Source organism: Phacochoerus africanus, chromosome 2 (assembly GCF_016906955.1).
Source record: "Phacochoerus africanus isolate WHEZ1 chromosome 2, ROS_Pafr_v1, whole genome shotgun sequence".
Taxonomy (NCBI): Eukaryota; Metazoa; Chordata; class Mammalia; order Artiodactyla; family Suidae; genus Phacochoerus; species Phacochoerus africanus.
Window position 1 is genome coordinate 198,403,719 of NC_062545.1, and position 26,133 is coordinate 198,429,851.

Genomic DNA, 26,133 nt, shown 5'->3' on the forward strand with positions numbered 1-26,133 from the left:
ACACAAGGAGAATGCCATTTTATGATACAGGTAGGGAAGGGATGCAGCTACAAGTCAAGGAAAGAATTGCAAGGATTGACATCTACCACCAGTAGCTAGGAAGAAGCAAGGAAGGACTGATTCTACCTAGAGTCCCAGAGGAAGCAAGTATCTACTGACACATTGATTTCAGACTTTTAGCCTCCAGAACTATAAGAAAATTTCTGTTGTTTTATGTCACCGTTTGTGATACTTTATTATAGCAGCACTAGGAAACTAACACACATGAGTAGTATAGTTATGTATTCACCATTGTTCTACTGTTCACAAAGAGAAAATGAAGGAATGTGATAATTTTTAAAGATAACCAAAAGTGTTAGGGATGGTGGTGGTGGTGGTAGTGATGATGATGATGATGATGAAAATCACATTTGAAGTTGTTATTTATTGAACACGTTTTGTGCTAGGCACTGTACTCCAGATTCTTTATACACTATCTCTAACACTCAAAGCAATTCTATAAGATATCACTATCATCTCTGTTTTAGAGTGATAAGGAAACATGATCTGAAATCTTCCCTTTTGCTTAATCACCTATAGATATGTTCAAATTACATCTTCATAAAACTGTTCCTGAAGACTCAAGCTTATGTTGATCCTTCACCTGATTTATTTCACATCCCTATATAAGAATAAGCAATACTTAGCACAGCAGTGAATACAACAGATATTCAATAAATACTAGTTGACTGATATTTGATATAATGATTCTTGAAGAACAAGTCCCTCCCACCACTACGCCTCCAAAAATCCACAAAGGAATCTAGCTAAAGTTAAATAAAGTTAGGACTTACATTTTCTTGATTTGAGAATACTATAATTTTTTTAAATTCACGTAATTTTAGCCATGTGTGTGCTGATGCCAAAGAGCAGTGGCATCAATACAAACACTAAATTCAAGGTTAGATCTCACGCCTCTTTCTATTGAAACTAAATCTCCCAAAGAAATAAAACCTGACTCACTCCTATATACCCTAATGAAAGATAGTGAAGAATTCTGAAAGCTGATTGTATTAATATTAATTACAGTGCTTATTCCTTGAAGCATATTTTATTACCATAGAGACCAAAGAAAATAAAAATTATGTGTGCCCACATGTAGAAATTGGAAACAAAATTTTCTTAATATTTTTAAGCAAATTATTTTTTTCAATAGCAAATTTTCAAAAGAATGATTACAAAATACTCATGTTTATTTCTTTTGCAAGGTAGATGACGGCAATCTTATTTACAGTTATTACTAATCCTATCATCATGATAGATATCAGAGGAAATACATAGGAATACATAGGAAATCAAGAAAAGCAGGCAAGAGTTAATGCAAACAGTATACTGAGTTGCAAAACTCATGAGAAGGTAGTTTACAGAAAAAGAATTCACTGGCCAACAAATATATAGAGATACTCAACATCTTGCATAAATTAAAACAAGACAGTAATTTTTAACTATTAAAGTAGAAAAAATGGAAAAGGTGGATAAGCATGCTATTAATGAGTATGGGGGAAATAAGCACTCTCATACATTAAATCTAGAAGTAGAAAATGGAATAACTTTTTTGGAAGGCAATTTGTCAATGTCACATTTTAGAAGTGTGTACTTTTTGACCCAAGAAATTTATCTTAAGATATAGTCAAAATAACTTTGCAAAGGAGTTCCTGTTGTGGCACAGTGTGAATGAATCCAACTAGTATCCATGAGGATGTGGGTTGGAACCCTATCCTTACCCAGTGGGGGGGGGAGGATCTTGGCATCGTTGTGAACTGTGGTATAGGTTGCAGACGCAGCTTGGATCCCATGTTGCTGTGGCTATGGCTGTGGCGTAGGCCTGCAGCTGCAGCTCCGTTTCAAGCCCTAGCCTAGTAACTTCCATATGCCACAGGTGTGGCCCTAAAAAACAAACCAAAAATAATAATAACTTTGCAAAATGTACAATAAAATGTACGTTTTCTCTATAACATTGTTTTACAATCTCAAAAAACTATAAACAACCTAATCATCTACAAGGCTATGCTATATATAGTCATACAATGTAGTGATACAATGCAGTGATTTCAAATAATGAGGTATATAGATATCTTAAGAACTGATCTCAGGAAGTTACCATTGTGGCTCAGAGGTAACAAACCCAACTAGTATCCATGAGGATGTGGATTTGATCCCTGGCCTCGCTCAGTGGGTTAAGGATCCAGTGTTGCGGCGACCTGTGGTGTAGGCCACAGATGTGGTTCGGATCCTGCATTGCTGTGGCTGTGGTGTAGGCTGGCAGCTACAGCTCCAATTTAACCCCTAGCCTGGGAACTTCCACGTGCTGCAGGTGCAGCCCTCAAAAGAAAGAAGAAGAATTGATCTCAATAAATATTCAAGAGAGAATGTTAAGTTTTGAAAAAAAGGCTTCAGAAAGCACATCAAGTGTAAATCCCACTTGAGGTTTTCCATAGCAGTAAAACCAAGATAGGATTAAAGGATTGTTGTGAAGATAAAATGAAAATGCTGGTGACATGTGTAGAGTAGTAGTAAGCACTCAATAAATGTAAGAGTAATTCTGTCTGGAAAGGGGGAAAAGAAATAGGCATTTTTAGTTTGTGGGTACTTCAGGACTGCAGAATGATTTCTTCTATACAGGGCAGGAGTCAGTAACTGAATCTACTTTATTACTAAACTATGATATTTGTGGCCCTGAATAGGAAAAAAGTTATTATACTCCTATTAATAAATTGATAAATAAATATGTACCTAAATAAGTTCTATTAACATATTTAGCTAAATTATCTTTTGTAACTAAGTAATATGAGAACTTTTGATTTTATACTTACAGATTCTAAGCTCTCTTTTTTCATGTTCAGTGAATCTAATTGCTGCTGAAGTGTATCTATTTCCTAAGAAGGGGGAAAAAAGCAAATATATAGGTGAATTACATTAAGAATAATTTGTTTCTTTCTCAACATTTCAAATATTAATGACAGAGTAAATTCTGTAAATATTTTCAACCCATATCTTGAGTTGACTAGAATTTATTAACATTCATTATTTCTATTTTTGCCAATTTATTTTATTATTCCTAAAAACTTTGCCATAATCTAACTTTAAAAATAATTTATGAACTTGTCAAAGGCAGCCAGACAGTGAAATCATCACTGTGTTCTGAGAATATTAAATACCAGAAGACTTCAAATTAATGGTGTTGACTGTTTAAAGTTATAAACATATAAAATGAATCTGAAAATTAAGGAATCTGTGCACACGTATACACTTTGTTGTACAGCAGAAATTATCACAACATTGTAAATCAAATATACTTCAATAAAACTTGAAAAAATAAAAAACTATTCTTGATTTTTTAACCATGTTTTCTTATTTTTTGCGTAATTTCTCTTAAGGCAAAGACCTATAGCAATTTACATGGCCCACTCTTAGGGATAATACGCATGAACTGTTTACAGTTGACCCCTGAACGAAACAGGTTTGAACTGCACATGTCTACTGACATGTGGGTTTTCAAGAAATATGTACTGCAGTGTTATTCCATCCATGGTTGGTTGAATCTGTGGATGTGGAACCACTGAGGACGAACAACAAACTGTACACAGATTTTGGACTGCACAGGGGTTGGCATGCCTAACACCTGAGTTGTTCAAAGGCCAACTTGAAAAAAATCACTCTGCAACATTAACTATATTTTGACAGTATTTTGGTATTTCTATAATACTCTTCCTTCAATGTTTCATTATATTTTATTAATCCTGTCACAAATGAAAAGTTATATTAAATTGTGAATAAAGGACTATCAGAGAAACTGGAACTACATTCATTACTGGTATTTGTGGGAACTAATTCTCTGTTCAGGACGTGTGTTTGGTTAAGGGACATCTGTGCATGAAAGGGCACTACCTTGCAATTCTGAGTCATCACCATGACTGAATGTTGGGAGGATTCTCAATATCTCATTAGCAGGCACCCAAATTGCTTATTGAAAGATCATAGTTAGGGAATAAGAGCTATTCAAATTAAGAACACAGCAAGAAAAATACTTGCTTTTTATTAGGTAGGAAGAAAAGGAAAGAAAGTAAATATCCATATGACTCTAATGTATGAGGCTTTTTAATATTTTCATTAAAAGTTTGTTAAGGAGTTTCCATTGTGGTTCAGTGGGTTAAAAATCTGACATAGTGTCTGTGATGATGCAGGTTTAATCCCTGGCCTTGCTCAGTGGGTTAAAGATTCGGCTCTGCTGCAAGCTGCAGTATGGGTCGCAGATGTGGTTTGGATCTGGTATTGCTGGGGCTGTGGAGTAGGCCTGCAGCTGTAGCTCCAATTCAATCCCTAGTCCGGAAACTTCCATATGCTGCAGGTACACCTGTAAAAAGAAAAAAAAATAGTTCATTAAAAAAGAGAAGTGTTCATGTATCTTTATGACCTACTAAAATGAATGATGCATAGAACTAAGTAATACAATAAAAGCTAGGTCATCATACAGTATAAGAAAATGAAGTTTTCTAGATGAGTGTTTCCCAAAGGGAAACATCCATATGAATCATATGGGGACCTGATTAAAATGAAGACTGAGCAGTAGGTCTAGTCAAGCTCTCAAGGGATGCCAATGCTGCCCACCTTCAGCCCACATTTATAGTAGTAAGACTGCTATATGGCGGGCACAGAATAGTAATCAGAATTACCTGCAACAATTTCTCATTTGTGTTTTTCATTTCTGTGTACTTGACTTGGTTTTCAGGAGACATATTTTTGATAATGTCCTCTGCTGCTTTTTTTTCCTGTTCAATTTCTTCTTCTACACTTCTAATTTGTTTTTCCTTCCTGAAATCAAAAGTATGCAATATTCCTCTTACTATATTGGGGGAAAAAAATCAATTAACTTCACTTAGTCTCAATGAGATAGAATACTTAAAAGATATTCAACCATAGTTCAAGATCTAAAAAGTCCTTGTAAATGTACACAAAAATTCTATTTGACTTGTACAAAATTTGGTCCTATCAACACAGACATACCTTTCTCTTCTCAATCCCCTAATCCTCTATTTCCTATTCCCCAGTTTACTTCACTTTCTTATAAAAAAAGACAAAGAGGAGTTCCTGCGGTGGTGCAGTGGTTAAGGCATCTGACAAGGAACCATGAGGTTGCAGGTTCGATCCCTGGCCTTGCTCAGTGGGTTAAGGATCTGGGGTTGCCATGAGCTGTGGTGTAGGCTGCAGATGCGGCTCGGATCCTGCCTTGCTGTGGCTCTAGCGTAGGCCGGTGGCTACAGCTCCGATTAGACCCCTAGCCTGGGAACCTCCATATGCCTCGGGAGTGGCCCAAGAAATGGCTAAAAAGACAAAAAAAAAAAAAGACAAAGGTTATTACAGAGAATCCTTAAAGCTTTATACATATGAGTTTGGATTTGCACTTTTTGTTATCATACCCTCAAGACAAATAAGACAGTTGAATTTTAGAATAGTGGTTTTCAAGTATCTTTTAGCCACAGAACTGGGGAGTAGGGAGAAATACAGCACAATTTGATGTAGAAATTCATAGCTTTAGATTAACAAGATGTTTTACTTAATTTCCTTTTTTATCTATTGCTTTAAAATTGATATTTCACATATTATCATCTAAACTTTAGTACTGAAAATAATGAGCTAATTTTCTTAAAATATAATAGGAACATTACAAATATAATCATATAAGAGGTAGTAATTAAATTAGTTATAAACAGTAACAGTCTTTACCATATAATCACAAGAAATACAAGTGATATGCTACTTATTACCTATGCAAGATCAATTATCAATAGGTAGAAAAAAATTCTGAAAAAATAGAGGTAAGATGCTAGTTATCATGTAAATACTTTGAGATTTACATACAAAAATTTGCTTTAAGATGAATTCTCAATATCATAATTTTCTACTTTGTTTTGAAGTATGATTATTTTATTCAATCTATTTCAAACGTAAGTATCAACTTTTACAGTTTTCACAATCATTAGCTAAGCCCCACAGATCTACATATCCCCTCCGCACTGTACATATTCATACTCTATTACCAGAATAAGAACATCTAAACTTAGAATTTTCCTACAGACAACATCTCATAAGAACCAAATAAAAGTTGAACATCACGAAACAGACAAACTAGAATTTCTATTTATTTTTGTCTCATTGTTGAATAGGAAGTGATGTCCTCATTTTGAACCTCAATTACTATAGCATAATAAATGTGTTTGCTGCTTCTGCAATTTACATGGATGTATGTATGGGCTCATAGAAATTTCAAGCAGAGATTATCTATTTTAATCTCTTTGTTTCATAGATTAAGGACACTGAGGCCCAGAGGAGTTAACCTATTAGAATTAAATTATTCTGAACTCCATGATTATTTACTACCAACAATGAATCTTTACCATGTTTTTGCCTAATACATGTCCTAGAGTCAGATGGGAACTAATGTTGTAAAGTATTCCGTTTTACAGAGGGCGAGTTACAGCACAAGGTAGGTAACTGATTTTCTGAAGGCTAAACAATGGCCAAGGGTCGGGTCTTTTGATGCTTTGAGCAGTCTGCTCCTGTTATAACTTGGTAGTAAAACCACCAATGATGGTGTCATAAAAATGAGTAAACAACAAAGTTGAAACTCAGTGGAATATAAAACTTGGGGGTATCTTTTCAACTTGAATCTTTCTAAATACAAAATACCTTTAGGACCAACACTTAAATTATTTTAGCAATATAGATATATTCAAAGTATGCATTCTCAATATTATATACTTTAACTCACAAAGTAAATTTGTTAATATTTAAATTTTTCAAGAGCAATTAAGAAACACAAAGGTTACACAAACCACCTTACTTGTTACATTAAAAAAGTCAAAGATGACTTTAGGAAATTACTCCTCTAGTAAATCTTTTGCTAAAGAAGTCTAATTTCTTTTCTTTCTTTTTTTTTTTTTTTTAATCACCTCTTCACTGGGTACAAAGGTTAAAACAAAGTGAAGTGCAATCATGTGACACTTTTTTTTTTTAATGGTGTAGAAGAAAGAGAGTATATTCCTTACTTACAGAGACAAAAGAAAAAAAGCAAAGGTAAGATCCTATATACTTAAAGGTTTGATGGTGGTTGTTGAATTTTTTAAAGTCATACTTAAACTTGTTAAGTCTATACAAAAATCTTTGTCTTTGATAAGTGATAAAAGAGTAGGAAATATCATTGTATTTTCATAGGCTCTGCCTTAGATATTTAAACCTGTGACATGGGCCAAATTATTTTTCTTTTGGAAAAAAAAAAGGTTTCATCTGGCCTATCAAATTTAGAAGATCTTTCTACTTTGAAATATGTTAATCACAGAGCATTCTGAAGTGATAGTGACTTAAAAACAAACTTATAAGATGAAAAAATACTGACCACCAGGTGATAGTTGTTGAGACTGGGTAATGTCTATTTTCTTACATTTTCTTGAAATTTTCCATTATAAATTTTTTAAATTTGCAAAGAAAAAAGGGCCTATAAAATGGTTAATTACAAGAGAGAATTTAATTGTGAATTATTACCTGATTCCAATACAATACATGTATTCTGACAGATACCTAAAATATTTATTAATGGCAAAACTATATTATCTACACTTTATGTAACAAAACCAAAATAACTGCATCGTTTTATTTGATGGTATATAATAGTCATATAAAGTAAATGAACAAAAACTCCTCAGAAATTTGTCCTTGAACTCCATTAAGAACATTGTTTCTTTTTCAGTATATACCATTTCCTTTTGCGTAAAGCTTTTTCGTAATGTAGGTTATGGGCTATGTAAAAGGGCACTTAATTTTGCAAAATAACTTTCTAAAAAACTGATATTGGAGTTCCCATCATGGCTCAGTGGTTAACGAATCCGATTAGGCACCATGAGGTTGCCGGCTCAATCCCTGGCCTCACTCAGTGGGTTAAGGATCTGGCTCTGGTGTAGGCTGGCAGCTATAGCTCCGATTAGGCCCCTATCCTTGGAACCTCCGTATGCCGCGGGAGTGGCCCTAGAAAAGGCAAAAAGACTAAAGTAAAATAAAATAAAATAAAATAACTGATATTCCATTTGTTCTCTAATTTTTGTTCTCTATTTTTAATCACTAAACTCAAACCCAAATATCATTTCAAAATACGTTTCAAATGGAGAAAAAAATTACAAAGGAAGAAAAAGGCAATAACAATTATTTCCTTTTAAATCAACTTTTTAAAAATGGTAAATTAACTCAAGGACAATTTCTGCATAATCTATCACCTAGTTGGTCTGTTGATATGACATCTTCAAGATAGTTAACAATGAGCAAATGCTTCTAAGGGTTTTTCTACTTAGTGCTGTGATGATCAACATCCATTTCCTCTTCCAATGTTTCCCCTCTCAAAAGACATACATATACATGAAAAGCGCCATGGACTGTGTGGGCTCAGTCAATGCCCTTTCATAGCTTTAGACCTAATAATTCTTTAGATTTGTTGACTGCTTTCTTGTACAGAATCTACCAGAAGCTCTAAGTATACATAGTTTCTAACTCTAAAATTTATCAAATAGAAAGAAAAAACAATTCCTTTTCTAACCTTTATGATTTTATCTACTTAAGCATATCAGAGAAAATAATTATTAGTGTTAAGTATATGATAAAGATAATAAATACAAGACAATTCTCTGTCTCCATTTCTACAAGGTCTCATAGTCCTGCATGATCTCCTTTACCTTCTCAAGCTGATTATATTCCACATTAGCTTTTGGTTCACTTAATTTTCTTTGTACCCTATTTGCCTCCTTTAATGATCCCTATCCTATTTATTTCTTAAAAAAAAAAAAATAGCACTTCTCCCTTACCACTACCTTATCCACATGGGCATTCTACAAGAGACCTTGATAAGGACTTCACTATACCACTGAAATATAGAAAGAGGAAGCTGCTAGAGATCTCTAAACATGGGGAAACTACCTTTTAAATATGATTTAAGGATTCCCCTTTTGTGGGCAATATTCTGGAATAAGTGATAACTTGAATTCATTTCTGACTCTAAAAGGGATTGTATTAAGATCTACATCCAAATTGTAAAATCTAGAACACTGGCTTTTTCTTAAAATTTTGCCATGGAAAGGAAGAAAGTGTAAAGGGAAGAAATAAACAGATTATCAAATTGAAGGCAATGAGGAAGTTAACTAGAATACACCAAATACTGACATAACAACATATTCCTCATTGCTAATGTGGCAACAGGCTTTAGTAACTTGAAATTCTTGTTCACTAGTTTCCTACTTCCCACTCTGACTGAATACATTTTCCCTAAAAATCACAATCGACTAGTTACAACAAATGCTGTAAAGGCTCAAAAGATTAAATTTTAGAAAATCACTAAGAATGATAATAGGATATATTCATATCCATTCAAACAGATTCGTTTGCAGCACAGTTTCTAATACTGACTTTGAGAAAACAGATTAAAAACAGAAAGCATCAAGGTCATAGGATGACTAAATGGAAAGTACTTAGCAAGAAGAATTTATTCAAATAAATGGTATTTTCCAGTTAATCATGGCATGCTGAATGTACCCACTAACTTTGACGCCTGCCCCAAGCCATACTAAAATGAAAATAAAAGGTAATACGATGTACATAAACTCATAAAGATAAAGAGAATGGAAGAGGGGGAAACAGCAATAAAATTAAGAAACTAGAAGGTTAATAGTTAAGTGGACGCTGACTAGGAAAGCAAAACTTTCCCAGACCAGCAGTGGGGAAAGCTGAGAAGTCACCTGACTTACACTGCAGAACCCCTAGTGGCTCAGAAACTGGCAGCATCAGATATTCTGGAAGTAGAGAAGGAGGGGCTGAAAGACATTTGAAAGTCTTTCTTTCTGCCCCTGACCAGCCAGGTAAAGTTCCTCTCCAACGTAAGCAGAATAAAGAGGCTTTTTTTTTTTTTTTTTTTTTTGCTTTGGGGAGAATAAAACAAACAGAATCCAACACTAGGCACAAGTGACTTCAGGGATGTTATGCCACAAGCAGGGAAAGTAAGTTAAAGTTTATATACTAAATAATTTGATAAAGCCACCTTTTCTATCACTCAGCTCTCAGAATGCTGGCCACTTGGCCTCATCTTTTCAGGCAGTAGATCAGAAAAGTTGGAGTTCCCGTCATGGCTCGGCAGAAATGATTCTGAATAGCATCCATGAGGACGCAGGTTTGATAACTGGCCTTGATCAGTGGGTTGAGGATCCAGTGTTGCTGTGAGCGGTGGTGTGGGTCACAGATATGGCTCAGATCTGATGTTGCTGTGGCTTTGGTATAGGCCAGCAGCTACAGCTCCGACTGGATCTCTAGCCTGAGAACTTCCATATGCTATGGGTGCGGCCCTAAAAGTGAAAAAAAAAGAAGTTATTTTGGGGAATCCAACCAGCACAAGAGAAATCATCTAAAGACAATGACATTTGTAGATTCACCAAGAAAACAGTCCATCAAGTTAACTCTACAGTAAAATCTAAAATTAATAATACTCACACAAATGCAGTTTCCAAGGCTATTCAAGGAAAAAGAAAACAACAAAAGATATAGCAAGAAAAAGCATTCATACCACAGTATACTACTAAAAAAATCTTCAGAGAACAAAAAGAGCTTTTAGAATTAAAAAGATAACAGGAAAAAGAACATTTTAATAGAAGAGTTTGAAAATAAAGTTGAGGATAGCTTCCAGAAAGCAGAGCAAAAACGCACAGAGATGAAATGCAAGAAGAGTAAAGATAAAAAATTAGAAAATCATCCCAGGGGATCCAATACCTAATTACAGGGGTTCTAGAAAGAAAAGTGAATTTTTTTAATGAGGAAGAAAATTATCAATACTATCAAGGAAATAATTCAGAAAATTTCCCAGTTTCCACATTGAAAATGCCCATCAAGTACCCAGCTGCATGAATGGAAAGACCTTCACAGAGTCATGAAATTTCACAATACTGATTTTAAGGCTATATTGAGGAGTTCCTATTGTGGTACAATGGAAAGGAATCTGACTAGTATCTATAATATCCATGAGGATGCGGATTAGATCCCTGGCCTTGCTCAGTGAGTTGGAGATCTGGCATTGCTGTGAGCTGTGGTGTAGGTCACAGACGCGACTTGGATCCCGTGTTGCTGTGGCTATGATGTAGGCCAGCAGCTGTAGCTCCAATTCAACAATTCGACCCTTAGCCTGGGAACCTCCATATGCCACAGGTGTGGCCCTAAAAAGCAAAAAAAAAAAAAAAAAAAAAAGGTGTATTGTACAACACAGAGAATATAGCCAATATTTTATAATAACTATAAATGGAGCATAACTTTTAAAAATTGGGAACCACTATATGTATACCTATAACTTAAATAATATTGCACAGCAACTATACTTCAAAAAAAAAGCTTTGGGGTTTGAGGTTAAGGGGCAAGAGACATAAAAGGATCAAGAATTAGAAATGCATAACATCACAGTTCTTAACAGTAATAATACAGTCATAATTGGTTGAATCCAGATGTGAAACCCATGGAAATGAAGGGCCCACTGTATTCATTATATTACACCATTTCATATAAGGGACCCAAGTATCCACAGATTTGGTATTTGTGGGGGCTCCTGTAACCAATCCCCCATGGATACTGAGGGACAATTACACTAGAAACCCAAAGACAATGGGGCAATGCCATCAACATTGTGAGGAAAAATTATTTCCTACTTAGAACTCTATTTCTAGCCAAAATATCTTTCAAGGCCTAAAAAAAATTTCTTCCTATGAACCTCCTCAGGAAGCTAGTGCAGGAAGCTCCACAGAAAAAAGGCAGTAATCCAAGACAGGGACATTCTAGAAAACAGGACTTTAGTAACAACGGCAACAGAGAAACTCTATGATGAGGGTTGAAGGAGAGTGGAAGTCAAGAGCCGTGGTAGCGGGCCAAATGATCAACTCATCCAGATCAGAGCATGGCAGCAGGCTCTGGGAGAGACTTCTTTAAGCAAATGAAACAGAGTAAATACCTAATATGCATGAACTATTGAGAGATTTGCTAGGAAGAGTTTAGATATAAATCCTTGAAAAAAAAAACCTAAGTACATGAAGAAAAGTGCAATTAATTAGAGAAAAAAAAAGGGTAATAATCTTGTTACAGGGCTCAGTCATTGATAGCTTTATCTATATCTGATAGTATAAACTCTGAACACTCTTCTAACCCAAAATACAAGTGACTATGTTTAGAGAGTGAAGACACAGCTTTTATATACATTTGATGTATTGGAGGTGAAGGTAGGAAGTGTTTGAAAGAAAGCTGAGGACTCTCATCTCCTAAAGTGCTAAGTCAAAGGACAGTATAAACAGATAATGCCTCAAGTGGAAAAATCAAGAAATAGTAATATAAGATATACTTAAAGTGGAAAAATCAAGAAATAGTAATATAAGATATATTTAAACAATATAAGATATACTTAAAAATATTTCTCTGGACTTTGTTTTGTGCACATGTACTTCAACTGTTTTAAAGTTCCTCTCAATAGATCTGGGAACTAATGACACACCTGGTAAAACACTGTTATCTTTCATGCTCCCCAGGAGCTTTTGGGAGGGTGAAGGGATATTTACTTGATTCACATTTTATATATTTTAGGAAAAAATAGATTTAAAAGGGGAAAAAAGGAAATCAAAATGTCCTCAAAAATCTCTAATGTTCTAGTCTCCTAATGAGATGTAAATACCCTCTTTTCCATCAGGCCTGTGATATGAAAACCATAAGCATCACAATATTGTTTTGGCTGCTCTCCATCCTATTATTATCAGATGAAAGCCAGACTTCTAAAATAGTAAGTTTTTACAATCAAGGTGATAAAAATATTTTCAAGGGCACACTTTGCGTAAATTTAGTAAAATATTCCAAGGCAGTAAAAGAAAGAAAAAAAAGTTCAAGCTATCAAAATGAACTTTTTGTTAGCTGTGTATACTCAAAACATGTGATCTCTGAGCCAGATTCTAATTTGACAAAAGCAGTTTTCATTTTTTTAAAAAAACTGAATTCTTTGAAAGTTGATTAAAGGAGAAACCTGTGGAATTTCACTATGAAATTGAGATTAGTTACAAAACATGAAAATCATGCTTTAAAATGTAGGGAGCATTTTAAAAAATCACTATTTGAGGGAAATTGCTGTTACATTATTAATATTATTACTGGGGGCACATTTCAACTGCAAAAATAGTCAAAACAAGAACTATTTCTTTGGCTCTATATCCATGTAAGGAAAGCACTTCTTCATGTTGCCTGGCACATTAAATCAAGGGAAAGGGAGTGGGATGGACTGGGAATTTCGGGTTAATAGATGCAAACTATTACCTTTGGAATGAATAAGCAAGAGAACCTGCTGTATAGCACTGGGAACTATATCTTGTCACTTATGATGGAGCATGATAATGTGAGAAAATGAATGTATGTATGTGTGACTGGGTCACCTTGCCATAGTAGAAAATTGACAGAACACTGTAAACCAGCTATGATGGAAAAAATAAAAATAATTTAAAAAACCAAATACATGGCTCAATTTCTGTTACGAGATAAATATTTTCTTTTAAAACACAAAATTTTGAGCTGTTAACCCTGTAGAATTATTATTGAATATTAACTCACAATTATTTAAAAGTCCTAGGTATAGTGTGGGGCTATTAACCCTATACAGTTGTATATTGATTATTTTGTAATTATGTAAAAGTTCTAGATATAGTGTGGGTAGCTCTACTGACTTTTTAAAATTACATATTTTTACATTATTTCCTCATTATAAATATGAACCTTGCACACTGAAATACTAAATAAGTTAAAAGAATTATTATTTATCATTTACTTTCACATATACAAATAGGCAATATGCCAATCTTTTTTCTTTCTCTAATGACTATGTGATATTAGTTGGATGATACTTGAATGACAAAATAGAATTTTCTTGGTCAATTATATATATCAAAATTTCCTAGTCTTCAGTATTCCATCCCAATATAAATAGTATTTGCTTTACCTTTTTCATATTTTAACACCAAAAGATTAGATTTTTTTTTCTACAGGTATTTCCTTCCCATACCTAATTGCCTGGACATGAAAATTTGGGAAATTCTGTTAGTATTCCTCCTTATTAATGCATTTCTAATTTTCTCTCTTTTAGGAAGTCACGTATAATTACACTGCAAAGAATTATACTTTGATTCCAGAGAATATCAATAAAGATGTTACTATACTTGATCTCAGTTATAATCAAATTACTCTGAATATTAAAGACACAAGGGTTCTACAGACTTATTTTTTACTCACTGAGCTCTATTTGATTGAGAATAATGTCATTATCTTACATAATAATAGTTTTGGTAAACTCTCCAATCTAGAAATCTTAAATATTTGTAGAAACTCCATCCACATAATTCAACATAATGCCTTTATAGGCTTAAATAAACTAAAACAGTTACATCTCTGTCAAAACAAAATATTAGAACTGAATTCTGATATATTTATACCTCTAAAAAACCTGATACTACTGAATCTGCAAGGCAATTTGATAAACTATTTTGATGTACCACAATTGTTTCATCTGGAATTCATAATTTTATATGGAAATCCATGGAACTGCTCTTGTAGTCTACTGAGTTTGCAAAACTGGTTGAATACATCAAATGTGACACTAGGTAAGCAATCATAATTTAGTCAAAACCAAAATGTGATTGATTTTTGGTTGTTCTACCCCAGAAAAGTCTCTCGTTTCATGTCTTAAGGAAAAGGAAACTATTCCTGCATAAAAGGAACAGGAAGTAACGCTGAAAAGCAGTTGTTGAAGAGGTGCTCTTCCTCTGCCTCTTCTTGAAAAAATAAAGAAGAAAAAGTATATATGTGATACTGTCACTTTATATACTTAGTTTGTAGTTTTGATACATAAAACTCTTTTTTTTTTTTTTTGGTGCCACATCACATGGAACTTCCCAGGCTAAGGATCAAATTGGAGCCCCAGCTGCCAGCTTACGCCACAGCCACAGCAAAGTAGGATCCAAGCTGCATCTGCGACCTACAGCTCAAGGCAATGCCAGATACTTAACCTACTAAGCGAGGTCAGGGATTGAACCGCATCCTCATGGATACTAGTTGGATTCGTTACCACTGAGCCACAACAGGAACTCCCACATAAGACTACTTTTTAAAAATACTTCCACTTTTCTTAGGCTATCCTGTTGGAGAAAAGGTGAAAACAGGTACCCTGCTTTCTAAACTGCTCAACATGTTCCAGATGCTCAACCACAATTTTAATCATAACATCTTTTCTAACACAAACAAACTAGACAGTAAACAGATACTGCACTTAAACTATATTTATAAAATAACTTAATAAACGGAAAAGGATGTGTTTCCCCCATAGTGTTGTAGGCAGATACAACAGTTTCTTTCTTATATCTTTAATGATAACAGATGTCCAAAAATTTGATGGGAGTTCCCGTCTTGGCTTAGCGGAAACAAACCCGACTCATATCCATGAGGATACATGTTCAATCCCTGGCTCCCCTCAGTAGGTCAAAAATTTGGTGTTACTGCCAGCTGTGGTGTAGGCCAAAAGCTGTAGCTCTGATTCAACATCTAGCCTGGGAACTTCCATATGCCATATGTGTGGCCCTTAAAAAAAAAAATTATTAAAAGACGTCAGAGTTCCCATTGTGGCACAGTGGAAACAAATCCGACTAGTATCCATGAGGATGCAGGTTTGATCCCTGGCCTCGCTCGGTGTGTTGGGGATCTGGCATTGCAATGAGCTGTAGTGTAGGTTGCAGACGCGGCTCAGATCCTGCGTTGCTGTGGTTGTGGTACAGGCTGGCAGCTACAGAGCCAATTCAACCCATAGCCTGGGAGCTTCCGTATGTCACAGGTGCAGCCCTAAAAAGCAAAGATTAATAAATAAATAGATAAATAAATAAAACAATGTCAACCTTAATAATTATGATTACTAACTATAATAATTTTAGTTTCCATAATAAATCTTATTCTTTCTAATTTACTAGAAAATGAAAACATCACCATGTGTAGCTATCCAGATATCCTGAACCGCTACAATATCAAAATGGTACCTTATGAGGCTAAATGCTACTCAAAATTTCCTTCACCTATAACTGCAGACCTTTATCATTTTCAGTCCGTTAGAGATTCAACATTTAATAGCTCTTTGAACAACTTAACAAGTAATTCAGGTAATGTACTGGTTTTCAATGTTAACATTTCTGAGGATAGCATACTAAATAAACTGAGGTAGTTTTCATTCTTTTTCTGCATTTTAAATCTCTGGAAACAATGTAAAAGAACAATTCTTCCATTAAACAAAAGATTTACAAGATAGTGGATTTCTAAACTAGGCTCTGTCAGTCAAATGTCTGTGACTCTATCAGTCAAATGTCATTATGCAAATTATATAACTTCTCTGAGCCTTGGTATTGACAAGTCACATCACAATTCTTAATAGGTATAAATTTCTTAATTTCTTATAAGATATATAAATCAATAATGTCCCTAGATAAACAATACCTGCAAAGATAGATAGCTTTTGTGGAAAAAAGTATCCTTTTTCCATACTATGAAATATCTTTATTGTAGTTTTAGTAAATTTTGCTTAAAGCAAAAACTATGTACATTTATTTCTAATACCAATTATTGGGGAGTTAGTAGGACATGTAATTATGATTATTTAATTTTATTTCATTTTTGTCAAATTAACAAAATTCCCCCAATCTCTCTTTCTCATTATTCCATTAAAGAACGTGAATCTCATGGAAAAAGCTGGACTCTTCTTATTGGTGTTGTAGTCACTGTACTGGTGACTTCACTCCTCATTTCGATTGCTATCAAGTGTCCCGTATGGTACAATTTTCTGCTTAGTTATAATCATCATCGCCTGGAAGAACATGAAGCAGAAACCTATGAAGACAGTTTTACTGGAAATCCAAGTTCTCCTTCACAGATACCAGATACAAACTCTGAAGAAACTACAGTAATATTTGAACAACTGCACTCATTTGTGGTAGATGATGATGGGTTTATTGAAGATAAATATATAGATACTCATGAATTACATGAAGAAAATTAATTTCTTTCAATGTTTGACTCTTTTAAAAATGTTTCCAGCTCACTCACAGTTTAGACATGGAGATTTTGATATGTGATACAGTAAACTGTAGCTAGTGACATTCATATTAACTGCAACCCACATAAATATCATAAAATCATGTTCTTGTCATTGATTGTGCAAGTAAATCCAAATACAGTAAGTGCCACTCCTTGGTAGCTAACATTTAAAATATTAGTATTACTAATCTCAGCAGTATTCAGGAGATCACATATAACAGGATAAAAAGGCATAAAGTAAATTACTCATTAATTAAAACAGGTGGATCCTCAAATTAGATATTTGATGTAATACATATTAAATTCAAGTTTTACTCATTTGAATCAGTAAAGAAATAAAGATTTTGGATTTTTATCATGAGTCAAAGTGAATAACGGATAATTTGAATCGACAACACACTAAGATTGATTTTATAGTCACAATGAATTCACAGGATTGGGAAATGCTTTAAATTTTTTCAAATGCTCCCTGAATAGGCACAACAAATTTCTAAAAACTTAGTAGTAAGTTAAAGCACAGGCATAATGTCTAGGCATAATCGCTAATAAATTACTATTTTAAATAAAGACTCTCATCACAATGCATGATTGCCACAACTAAATAATATGGTGGCTTCCAAAGTTGGTGGCTTCCAACTGAATAATATGGTGGCTTTCAAATTAGCTATGAATCTTGTTTTTAAAAATACCTATTTCCGTCTCTTTTTGGGAGATTTTTATTCGAATTGCTCTATGGTCAGTTCTTTCGGATTCTGTACACAGAGCAGTGTTTCCCAAATTGTTTTCTGTAACATTAATTTCCAGAGAGACATTCAGAAGTATTTACAAGATGGAGGAAAAAGGTTCATGGTCAAACTAAAATTACTACAGGAAACACCAGGTTTAAACAAAGTGAAACAGGCTTTTTTTTTTTTTCTTTTTGCTATTTCTTTGGGCCGCTCCCGCGGAATATGGAGGTTCCCAGGTTAGGGGTCGAATCGGAGCTGTAGCCCCTGGCCTACGCCAGAGCCAGAGCCACAGCAACGCGGGATCCGAGCCACGTCTGCAACCCACACCACAGCTCACGGCAACGCCGGATCGTTAACCCACTGAGCAAGGGCAGGGACCGAACCTCATGGTTCCTAGTCGGATTTGTTAACCACTGCGCCACGACGGGAACTCCGAAACAGGATTCTTTATTACAGGACTTACCCAAGACTTTACTAATAAGATAAGTAGTTCTCTGTTCTTCAAGAGCAAAGTATTAAGAATCTGCTGAACTTCCTTTAAAAAATCTTTTCTTCGAGGTATGTCTCCAATAGCTACCTAATAACATATCACAATAATGATCCAAAGAACACAATGGCCTTGAGACTATATAGGAAGAATCTAAAGTGAATTATTTGCCAATTCCTTATAATCGATTGGCTACAACCATAATTTTAACAACTTAATGCAAATACTGGCAATAAAAACTGTAATAAACCTATTATTTTTACCTTCCATATGTGGGGAAAGTGAGTATATTTATATCTTTTAGAAAAAAGATTATCTCTAAAACACTGAATATATTTATAGATTAAAAAATATGATGTTTTAGATTTTCTTCAACATGACACAGGTAAGGGAAATGTGGCTAGCAGTCTGGACAGAACAGTGTCGGAAAAAAGCGATGGACCTGGGAGATGGGTGCACAGGAGTATATACACTCTTTTCTTTTCGGATATGTTCAAATTTCTCTATAACATAAAGGTTTTAAAATGTGTATGTACGTGGTAGTTTCCTAGAAAAAGAGACTAAAAATAATTTAGATGTATATTATATTCTAACAATAGTTATTTCCAAGGTTATATCAAAAGTAAATTCAGTTCAAATGTCTACTAAGTAAATAAAAACTGTTCCCTTGTGAAATAAAACAACTGACTCATATTTAATGACTCATATTTGTTTATATTTAATGGAACATGTTTTCAATAAAGAATATAAATACTTATGTGCAGTATTTCCTAATAGATAATATACATTATACATTATAGGATTTTTAATTTTTTTTCTTTTTTACAACCACACCTGAGGCATATGGAAGCTCCCAGGCTAGGGGCTGAATCAGAGCTGCAACTGCCAGCCTACACCACAGCCACAGCAATGCCAGATCCTAGCCATATCTGCAACCTCTGCTGCAGCTTGCGCCAACACTGGATCCTTAACCCATTGACTGGGACCAGGGACTGAACCCACATCCTCACAGACATTATGTTGGGTTCTTAACCTGCTGAGCCACAACAGGAACTCCACATTAGTTTTAAATCTCAATTATAAGAGTGAGATAATTATGAAAACATGATACACCTTTTTCAAAATAACCTATCATTTTACCAAAACATCGCTTCCAAATTTAAGAGGCAAATAATAATTGAGAAATGTAGTAAAATGAAATATAATTATGAATGAGCAAAGACTACATCTAATCTTATATTCAAAATCCTCTCAACATTAAATATTGGGTATTCAATAAATATCTGACTAAACAAAGAAAAATAAATGGGTTTAAAATTATAATTACATAAAATTATAGTTATGAATATTTTTAAAGGATACATGATTTTGGCTAATACGAAAGTAGAGAAGTATAGCCACTAGAACTGGAAGAGAACCATGAGTTCAGCAGGCACATGAAATCGAATTAAAGCCAGGTGTCTCAAGTACTGTCACAGTAACATATTGAGGCTATACACTATAACCAATTTATTATAAATAGACGTTCCATAATAAATCAGATGGTCTCATGCCACAGTAAATGGTGGTAGTAAAAGAGAAGACAATGAGGAAGTCGCCTTGTGGTGCAAGAGGTTAAGGATCTGGTGTTGCTGCAATGGTGGCACAGGTTCAATCACTGGCCTGGGAAATTCCACATGCCGCAAGAATGGCAAAAAAAAAAAAAAAAAAAGAGGGAGAGAGACAGAGAGAATAGAATGAAGACAGAATTTTTTATACCTGCTTTCTCAAGGTATGGCATTTACTGCTCCCTTTGACTGTATAATCAAGGTAAATCTTTGTGTTATTGAGATGTTGGCCATCTGATTAACAGGTGAAATAGATCTATCCCCTGATATATATAAAAGTAAACTTTATAAAATAACTTTTGGGAATTCCTGTATGGCTTAGCAATAACAAACCTTACTAATATCCATGAGGATGCAGCTTCAATCCCTGGCCTCGCTCAGTGAGTTAAGGATCCAGCATTGCCGTGAGCTGTGGTATAGGTCGTAGATGTGGCTCAGATATGGTACTGCTGTGACTGTGGCAGAATCCAACAGCTGCAGCTCTGATTCAACCACTAGCCTAGGAATTTCCATATGCTGTAGGTGCGGCCCTAAAAAGTAAAAAAAATAAAATAAAATAAAATAACTTTTGTTTTAAATTTAAATTTCCTCTTTTTTTGGCCCTACCCACAGCATGCAGAATTTCCTGGGTCATGGATCAAACCCAAGCCACAGCAGTAACCCCAGGCATAGTAGTGACAATGTTGAGTCCTTAACCACCAGGCTACCAGGGAACTCCTAAATTTCCTCTTAAAATGATCACAACCTATTTCACTCAGCCTCACAAGCTACAGATATTAAGCTTTGAAACTGCTGACATTTTTAGGACAAAGTACCATATTTTAATAACCTTTTCCTTAACCAAATGAACCAAACATAAAAACCTATAACATTCGTAAATTTATACTCTGGGAGTTAGTTTTTTTGATAAAATATCTATAAAACATGTACATATAATATTTATAAATCTGTCTTGGATATCATATACCTGTGTAGATAAATGATGAAATAAATGAGGACCTAAATGTGATAAACTATATAAAGCCTTCGATAATAATAAAGCTTATTATATCTTTTTTTTGTTTGTTTTTTAGGGCCTCATATGTGGCATATGGAAGTTCCCAGGCTAGAGGTCGAATTAGACCTGTAGTTGCTGGCCTATGCCATAGCCACAGCAATACCAGATCTGAGCTGCATCTGTGACCTGGATCCTTAACCCACTGAGCGAGGCCAGGGATCAACCCACATCCTCATGGATACTAATCGGGTTCATAACCTGCTGAGCCACAACAGGAACTACTATTATTTCTTATTCTTTATGTTAGGGAACCACTGACTGAAACCACCTGACTTGGTCAGGCACAATAACCTCTTGCATGAGTTGTTTCACATGGGAGGTCCCAATAGGAAACATAGTGCTGAGGTAGGACACTTAACTGGGGAGAATCTGGGAGGGCCCCAAAAGAAGAAGTCAGCTCAAAATATGCCTTGCTGGCCTTCCAGAAACCCTCATGCTGGAATCCATCCTAATAAATGTGCTCTGCCAGAAGGAACCCTGAGTCAGACCAAATATGGGCATGAGCAAGATGACTAGCCAGAGACAATTTGGTAACCTCATTGCCATAAAACCTGAGACTATAAGCCACATGGCAGAGCAGTTCTCCTGGGTTCCCTTACCCTCCTGCTTGCAACTGGAGCACCCCTTTCCACTAAAGTTTTTCACTTTGTAAATACACGTGCCTCCTCAGACAATTCATTTGCAAGTGCTAGACAAGAGCCCACTCTTGGGCTATTGAAGGGCTCCCCCTTCTGGCAGCATTTAGGTACCTAGGAGAATATTTTATATGTAGTAAATGATAAATATTTGCTAAGTAGTTTAAAACCAGAGCAAAAACAACAACGAAAGGAATTTTTCAGGTAAGTGCTTGGTTACTATGAATATGGAATTTTCTTTGTATAAAGGAAGATACTTCCAGCATACCCTTAATTTTTAAGACAGCACTTTATAGCAGCATAGAATGATAAATGGAAAAAAGAGATTCTTTTGTTTTTAAACAATAGAAAATTATATTTATCTTTCAAATAACCTATCCTTATATTTTAACATTCTATTATTCATCAAATATTTACTCTACATGCAGAGGTAACATGACAGTTATATCTGGTGTTACAGAATTTTGGTAAATTTAGTTAATTATCCTTGTTCCCAAGGAGATTAATACTGATAAGTTTACGGAACAAAATGTGCATAGTATGTGTATATACAAAATAGCTCATCTTCCATGTCTGTACTGCCTTAGACAATAATTAAGGTTTAAAAAAGTCAATAAAGGATAATTATGTTAACTACTGCTATTGTCTGAATATTTGTATCCCTCCAAATGTTGAAGTCCTAACCATCAAAGGTAATGAAAGGTATCAGCAAGTCGGGCCTCTGGGAGGTGATTAGGTTATGAAGGTAAGCCCTCATGGGATTAATGCTCTTATAAAAGAGATCCTACAGAGCTCCTTAGCCCCTTCCACCAAGTGACGATACAGTGAGAAGATAATGCTATGAACCAGTAAGAGGGCCTTCACCAGAACAGGACTAGTCTATTGCCTTGATCTTGGACTTCCCAGCCTCCAGAACTGTGAGCAATCAATTCCTGTTGTTTATAAGTTATCCAGTCTATGGTATTTTATTATAGTGGCCTAAACTTACTAGGACAACTATATTACATCCACTTATTATCTCTGTAGGCATTATTGTTACTATCACATTTACTTATTACCCAAATCAAAGTTACTTGGCAGTTGGTCTTTAACTAGAAGATATATATATAATCTATGTTGATGATATAGATTACTAAAAATTAGTTATCAATTAATAATTGAATAATGAAAGAATGAAATGATATAAATAGCTCACTGAATAATAATGTGCCTTTCATTAGAGTAGGGCTTAAATCTCACAAATTAGTTAAAAAGCTCAGGTTAAAATTACAAATGGGACAGATGAAGATATTCTTAGATTTTAAACTCCTAGACATAGAAATTTTATTTTTTTGAATGAAGATAATAAATATATACATGATACAATTTGTATTGCAGTCAACTTTTTTAAATAAAAAATGCAACAGAAAAACAATTAATAAACTTTGTAAAGAAATAAATGACTCAGAAGTTAAACTACAAGTCAGTTATAAATCTGTTTGATTTCTAAATGGATAGTACTCACGCTTGTCTTTCAGTAAATATAACATCCATACTTTGTGTTTCTCGATCATTTTGAGCTTTAAGCTGAATTGAGAGTAACACAAAAGTTAGTAATAAAAATTACCATTAAGCCAAACTATTTCTTTAAAGGTTATTCTCATTATAAACTAAAGATTATTATAATAATCCTAATGCTACATTTCAAAGTTTTAAAAAATATATACTATTTGTTTCCTTTAACAAACCACAACACCAAATAAAAAGAAATGGTCTTTTTCACAGGCATTGTAATCTCACACAAAAAATATTCATTGTTTAGTTATCTGTCAAACAATGTAAACTTAATTTATATAAATTGAATTTCAATAATTTATTGGGCATTCAATGATTTATTAGTTATATATTAAATTTAGACCCAATGTAACTTTTATTCTTATATCATTCAGGATTTTACCTGAGTACTCTTAGTTGACTCAAAGAGTACTCAGCCTAGAATTTGTGTCTATCTCACACAAAGTTTCTACTTTTTACATTTGGCATTAAAAACACAGTTTTTAAATTGGGAATTCTCCTGTGTTCTAATGCTAAGAATAATTTCACTAAATTATTATGCTTTTAGAACCTAAACTTATTTTTTAAAATAATTCAGTGAATTTTATTATATTTATAGTTGTACAACCATCATCACAACCTTATAGAACTTCAATTTATAAAAGTTATTTTATAAATCCTATGCTTTCATGAAGTAGTCTTTGTATAAATAAATCATAAGCTACTTAAGTTACAAGGTGCATGTTATTTTCTTACAAATGTTTATAATCAAAATGAGCTAGCTGCTATCATTTTTCTGTTTTCTACCAAATACTCTAAGAACATTGAACAAAAATTCTCATTCACCCATCAAAAGCAGTATTATGTCTGGCATCATATGATAACTATTCATTTTCTCCCTTTCTAATAAAACTCTCCATTGAGTACTCAGTTCCATTTGTGTAAATATTAAACCAGAAGTACTGCAAACTAATTTATATACAAGGGTATTTAGATGAGACTCCCTAACTAAAACTTAGAGACCAGTTGAAACACAGCATTGTAAAAAGACACTAAAGCATCAACTTGGGAGAGCCAACTAACAAGAAGAAATTCTAAAAGAGCAACTAAAGTAACTCAACTCTAACGGTAATATTTAGGATCAGGGTAATACCTACCTCTACAGTCCACTAGGTTTGATCAAATTATTTCTAGATATAAATTCTTTGTCTGAGAGGCTATGTAGCTCTATTGCTTACACTACAAGTTTTCTTACCATGTTGTAATCATTCATTACTTCTTCCATTTCAGTGTTGGTATTAAGTTTATCTACCAACTAAAAACAAAAGTACAAAAGAATTTTTAATAGTCTTCTATATTTTTTCTATAATCCATAATACAGTCAATTTTATAAATAATGAGTAGTCATTTACGTATTAACACTCCAAACTATTTTACTTTTTCTCTTTTTTTTTCTTTGCCATTGGGATGACTATTTATTTATTTATTTTATTATTTCCCCAATACAAATTTTTTTCCACTGTACATGGTGACCCAGTTACACGTACATGTATACATTCTTTTTTCTCCCATTACCATGCTCCATCATAAGTGACTAGACATAGTTCTCTAAGACTGAGCCACCCAAATAAGCATATACTATGTGCATTAGGGCAATCAATATACTATATTTTCAGGTGGAAAAGTAAGCAGTAATGAAATAACTACTCTTCCTGCGACTGAACCTCAAAGAGCCTTGCCTGTTCTGAAAAGATGTCTGAGTTTATAAAGAAAGTCATCAAGAAGACAAAATTTGAGGGGAAGATCTCTTGTTCTCCCCCCCAACCCCGCCTCCCTGGGGAGAGGAGTGTTAACAGATTTACAAATTTGCATCAGTGAAAATGTAAAATGATTTTCTTGGTCCTCCAAAAATTAACAAAAAAATTAAATAAAAACAAATCAACAGGGCAAGGCACAAAGAGAACACTAGTAAGCCTACTTCAAAAAGTCAGGCAAGGACAGCAACAGCAAACATGTTTTACCTATTTACTTTATGCCAAACAGTGTTCTGACCCTGTTATATGTATTATTTCACTTAATTAAGTGAAACCAGCAAGTTGTGGAGTCAGAATTTTAATAGGCTACTAAAAGCAAACTACTTGAGTGTAATTGATTCTAAAACACTAAGTTTTATCACATTTTTCTTGTGATATATAAGATCTAATATTTATTAAGAACTTACTGTATGTTAGAAATCTAAGTGCTCTCATATCAGATGTTAGCTCTTTAAAACTATAAACAGCATAATTTACATGTTAATGAATATTTTTATATTAACTAACTTAGCTAATGCATTCTAATATAACTAAAAAAATATCTTTCAACATATGCACCTGCATGTTCATTGCAGCACTATTCACAATAGCCAGGACATGGAAACAACCCAAATGTCCATCGACAGATGATTGGATTCGGAAGATGTGGTATATATACACAATGGAATACTACTCAGCCATAAAAAAGAATGACATAATGCCATTTGCAGCAACATGGATGGAACTAGAGAATCTCATACTGAGTGAAATGAGCCAGAAAGACAAAGACAAATACCATATGATATCACTTATAACTGGAATCTAATATCCAGCACAAATGAACATCTCCTCAGAAAAGAAAATCATGGACTTGGAGAATAGACTTGTGGCTGCCTGGTGGGAGAGAGAGGGAGTGGGAGCGATTGGGAGCTTGGGGTTATCAGATACAACTTAGAATAGATTTACAAGGAGATCCTGCTGAGTAGCATTGAGAACTATGTCTAGATACTCATATTGCAACAGAACAAAGGGTGGGGGAAAAATGTATAGATGTAAGAATAACTTGATCCCCATGATGTACAGTGGGAAAAAAA

General features: G+C 34.2%; 2 protein-coding genes across 4 annotated transcripts in view; one reads left to right on the forward strand and one right to left on the reverse strand.

Moving 5' to 3' along the window:
• The window catches only part of IFT74 (intraflagellar transport 74), a 78,410-nt gene that overhangs the window by 35,668 nt on the left and 16,609 nt on the right, over positions 1 to 26,133 (reverse strand). For all 3 annotated transcript variants that reach the window (XM_047767542.1, XM_047767541.1, XM_047767543.1), the window contains 4 exons: positions 24,502 to 24,561; positions 23,218 to 23,279; positions 4,713 to 4,851; positions 2,853 to 2,915 (listed from right to left, as the gene is read on the reverse strand). In XM_047767542.1, the coding sequence (XP_047623498.1) occupies positions 2,853 to 2,915; positions 4,713 to 4,851; positions 23,218 to 23,279; positions 24,502 to 24,561 (324 nt within the window). The remainder of the gene's footprint in view (positions 1 to 2,852; positions 2,916 to 4,712; positions 4,852 to 23,217; positions 23,280 to 24,501; positions 24,562 to 26,133) is intronic.
• On the forward strand, positions 12,786 to 17,161 carry LRRC19 (leucine rich repeat containing 19). Its single transcript, XM_047767544.1, has 4 exons — positions 12,786 to 12,871; positions 14,216 to 14,729; positions 16,086 to 16,271; positions 16,833 to 17,161. The coding sequence occupies exons 1-4, from the start codon at positions 12,791 to 12,793 to the stop codon at positions 17,159 to 17,161; spliced, it is 1,110 nt and encodes a 369-aa protein (XP_047623500.1). The 5' UTR covers positions 12,786 to 12,790.

Excerpts from the sequence above, each read along its gene's own strand:
- LRRC19 (XM_047767544.1), top strand. The coding sequence starts at position 12,791 with ATGAAAACCATAAGCATCACAATATTGTTTTGGCTGCTCTCCATCCTA. Across the intron at positions 14,730-16,085 it reads TACATCAAATGTGACACTAG|AAAATGAAAACATCACCATG; the intron begins GTAAGCAATCAT and ends CTAATTTACTAG. Across the intron at positions 16,272-16,832 it reads CAACTTAACAAGTAATTCAG|AACGTGAATCTCATGGAAAA; the intron begins GTAATGTACTGG and ends ATTCCATTAAAG.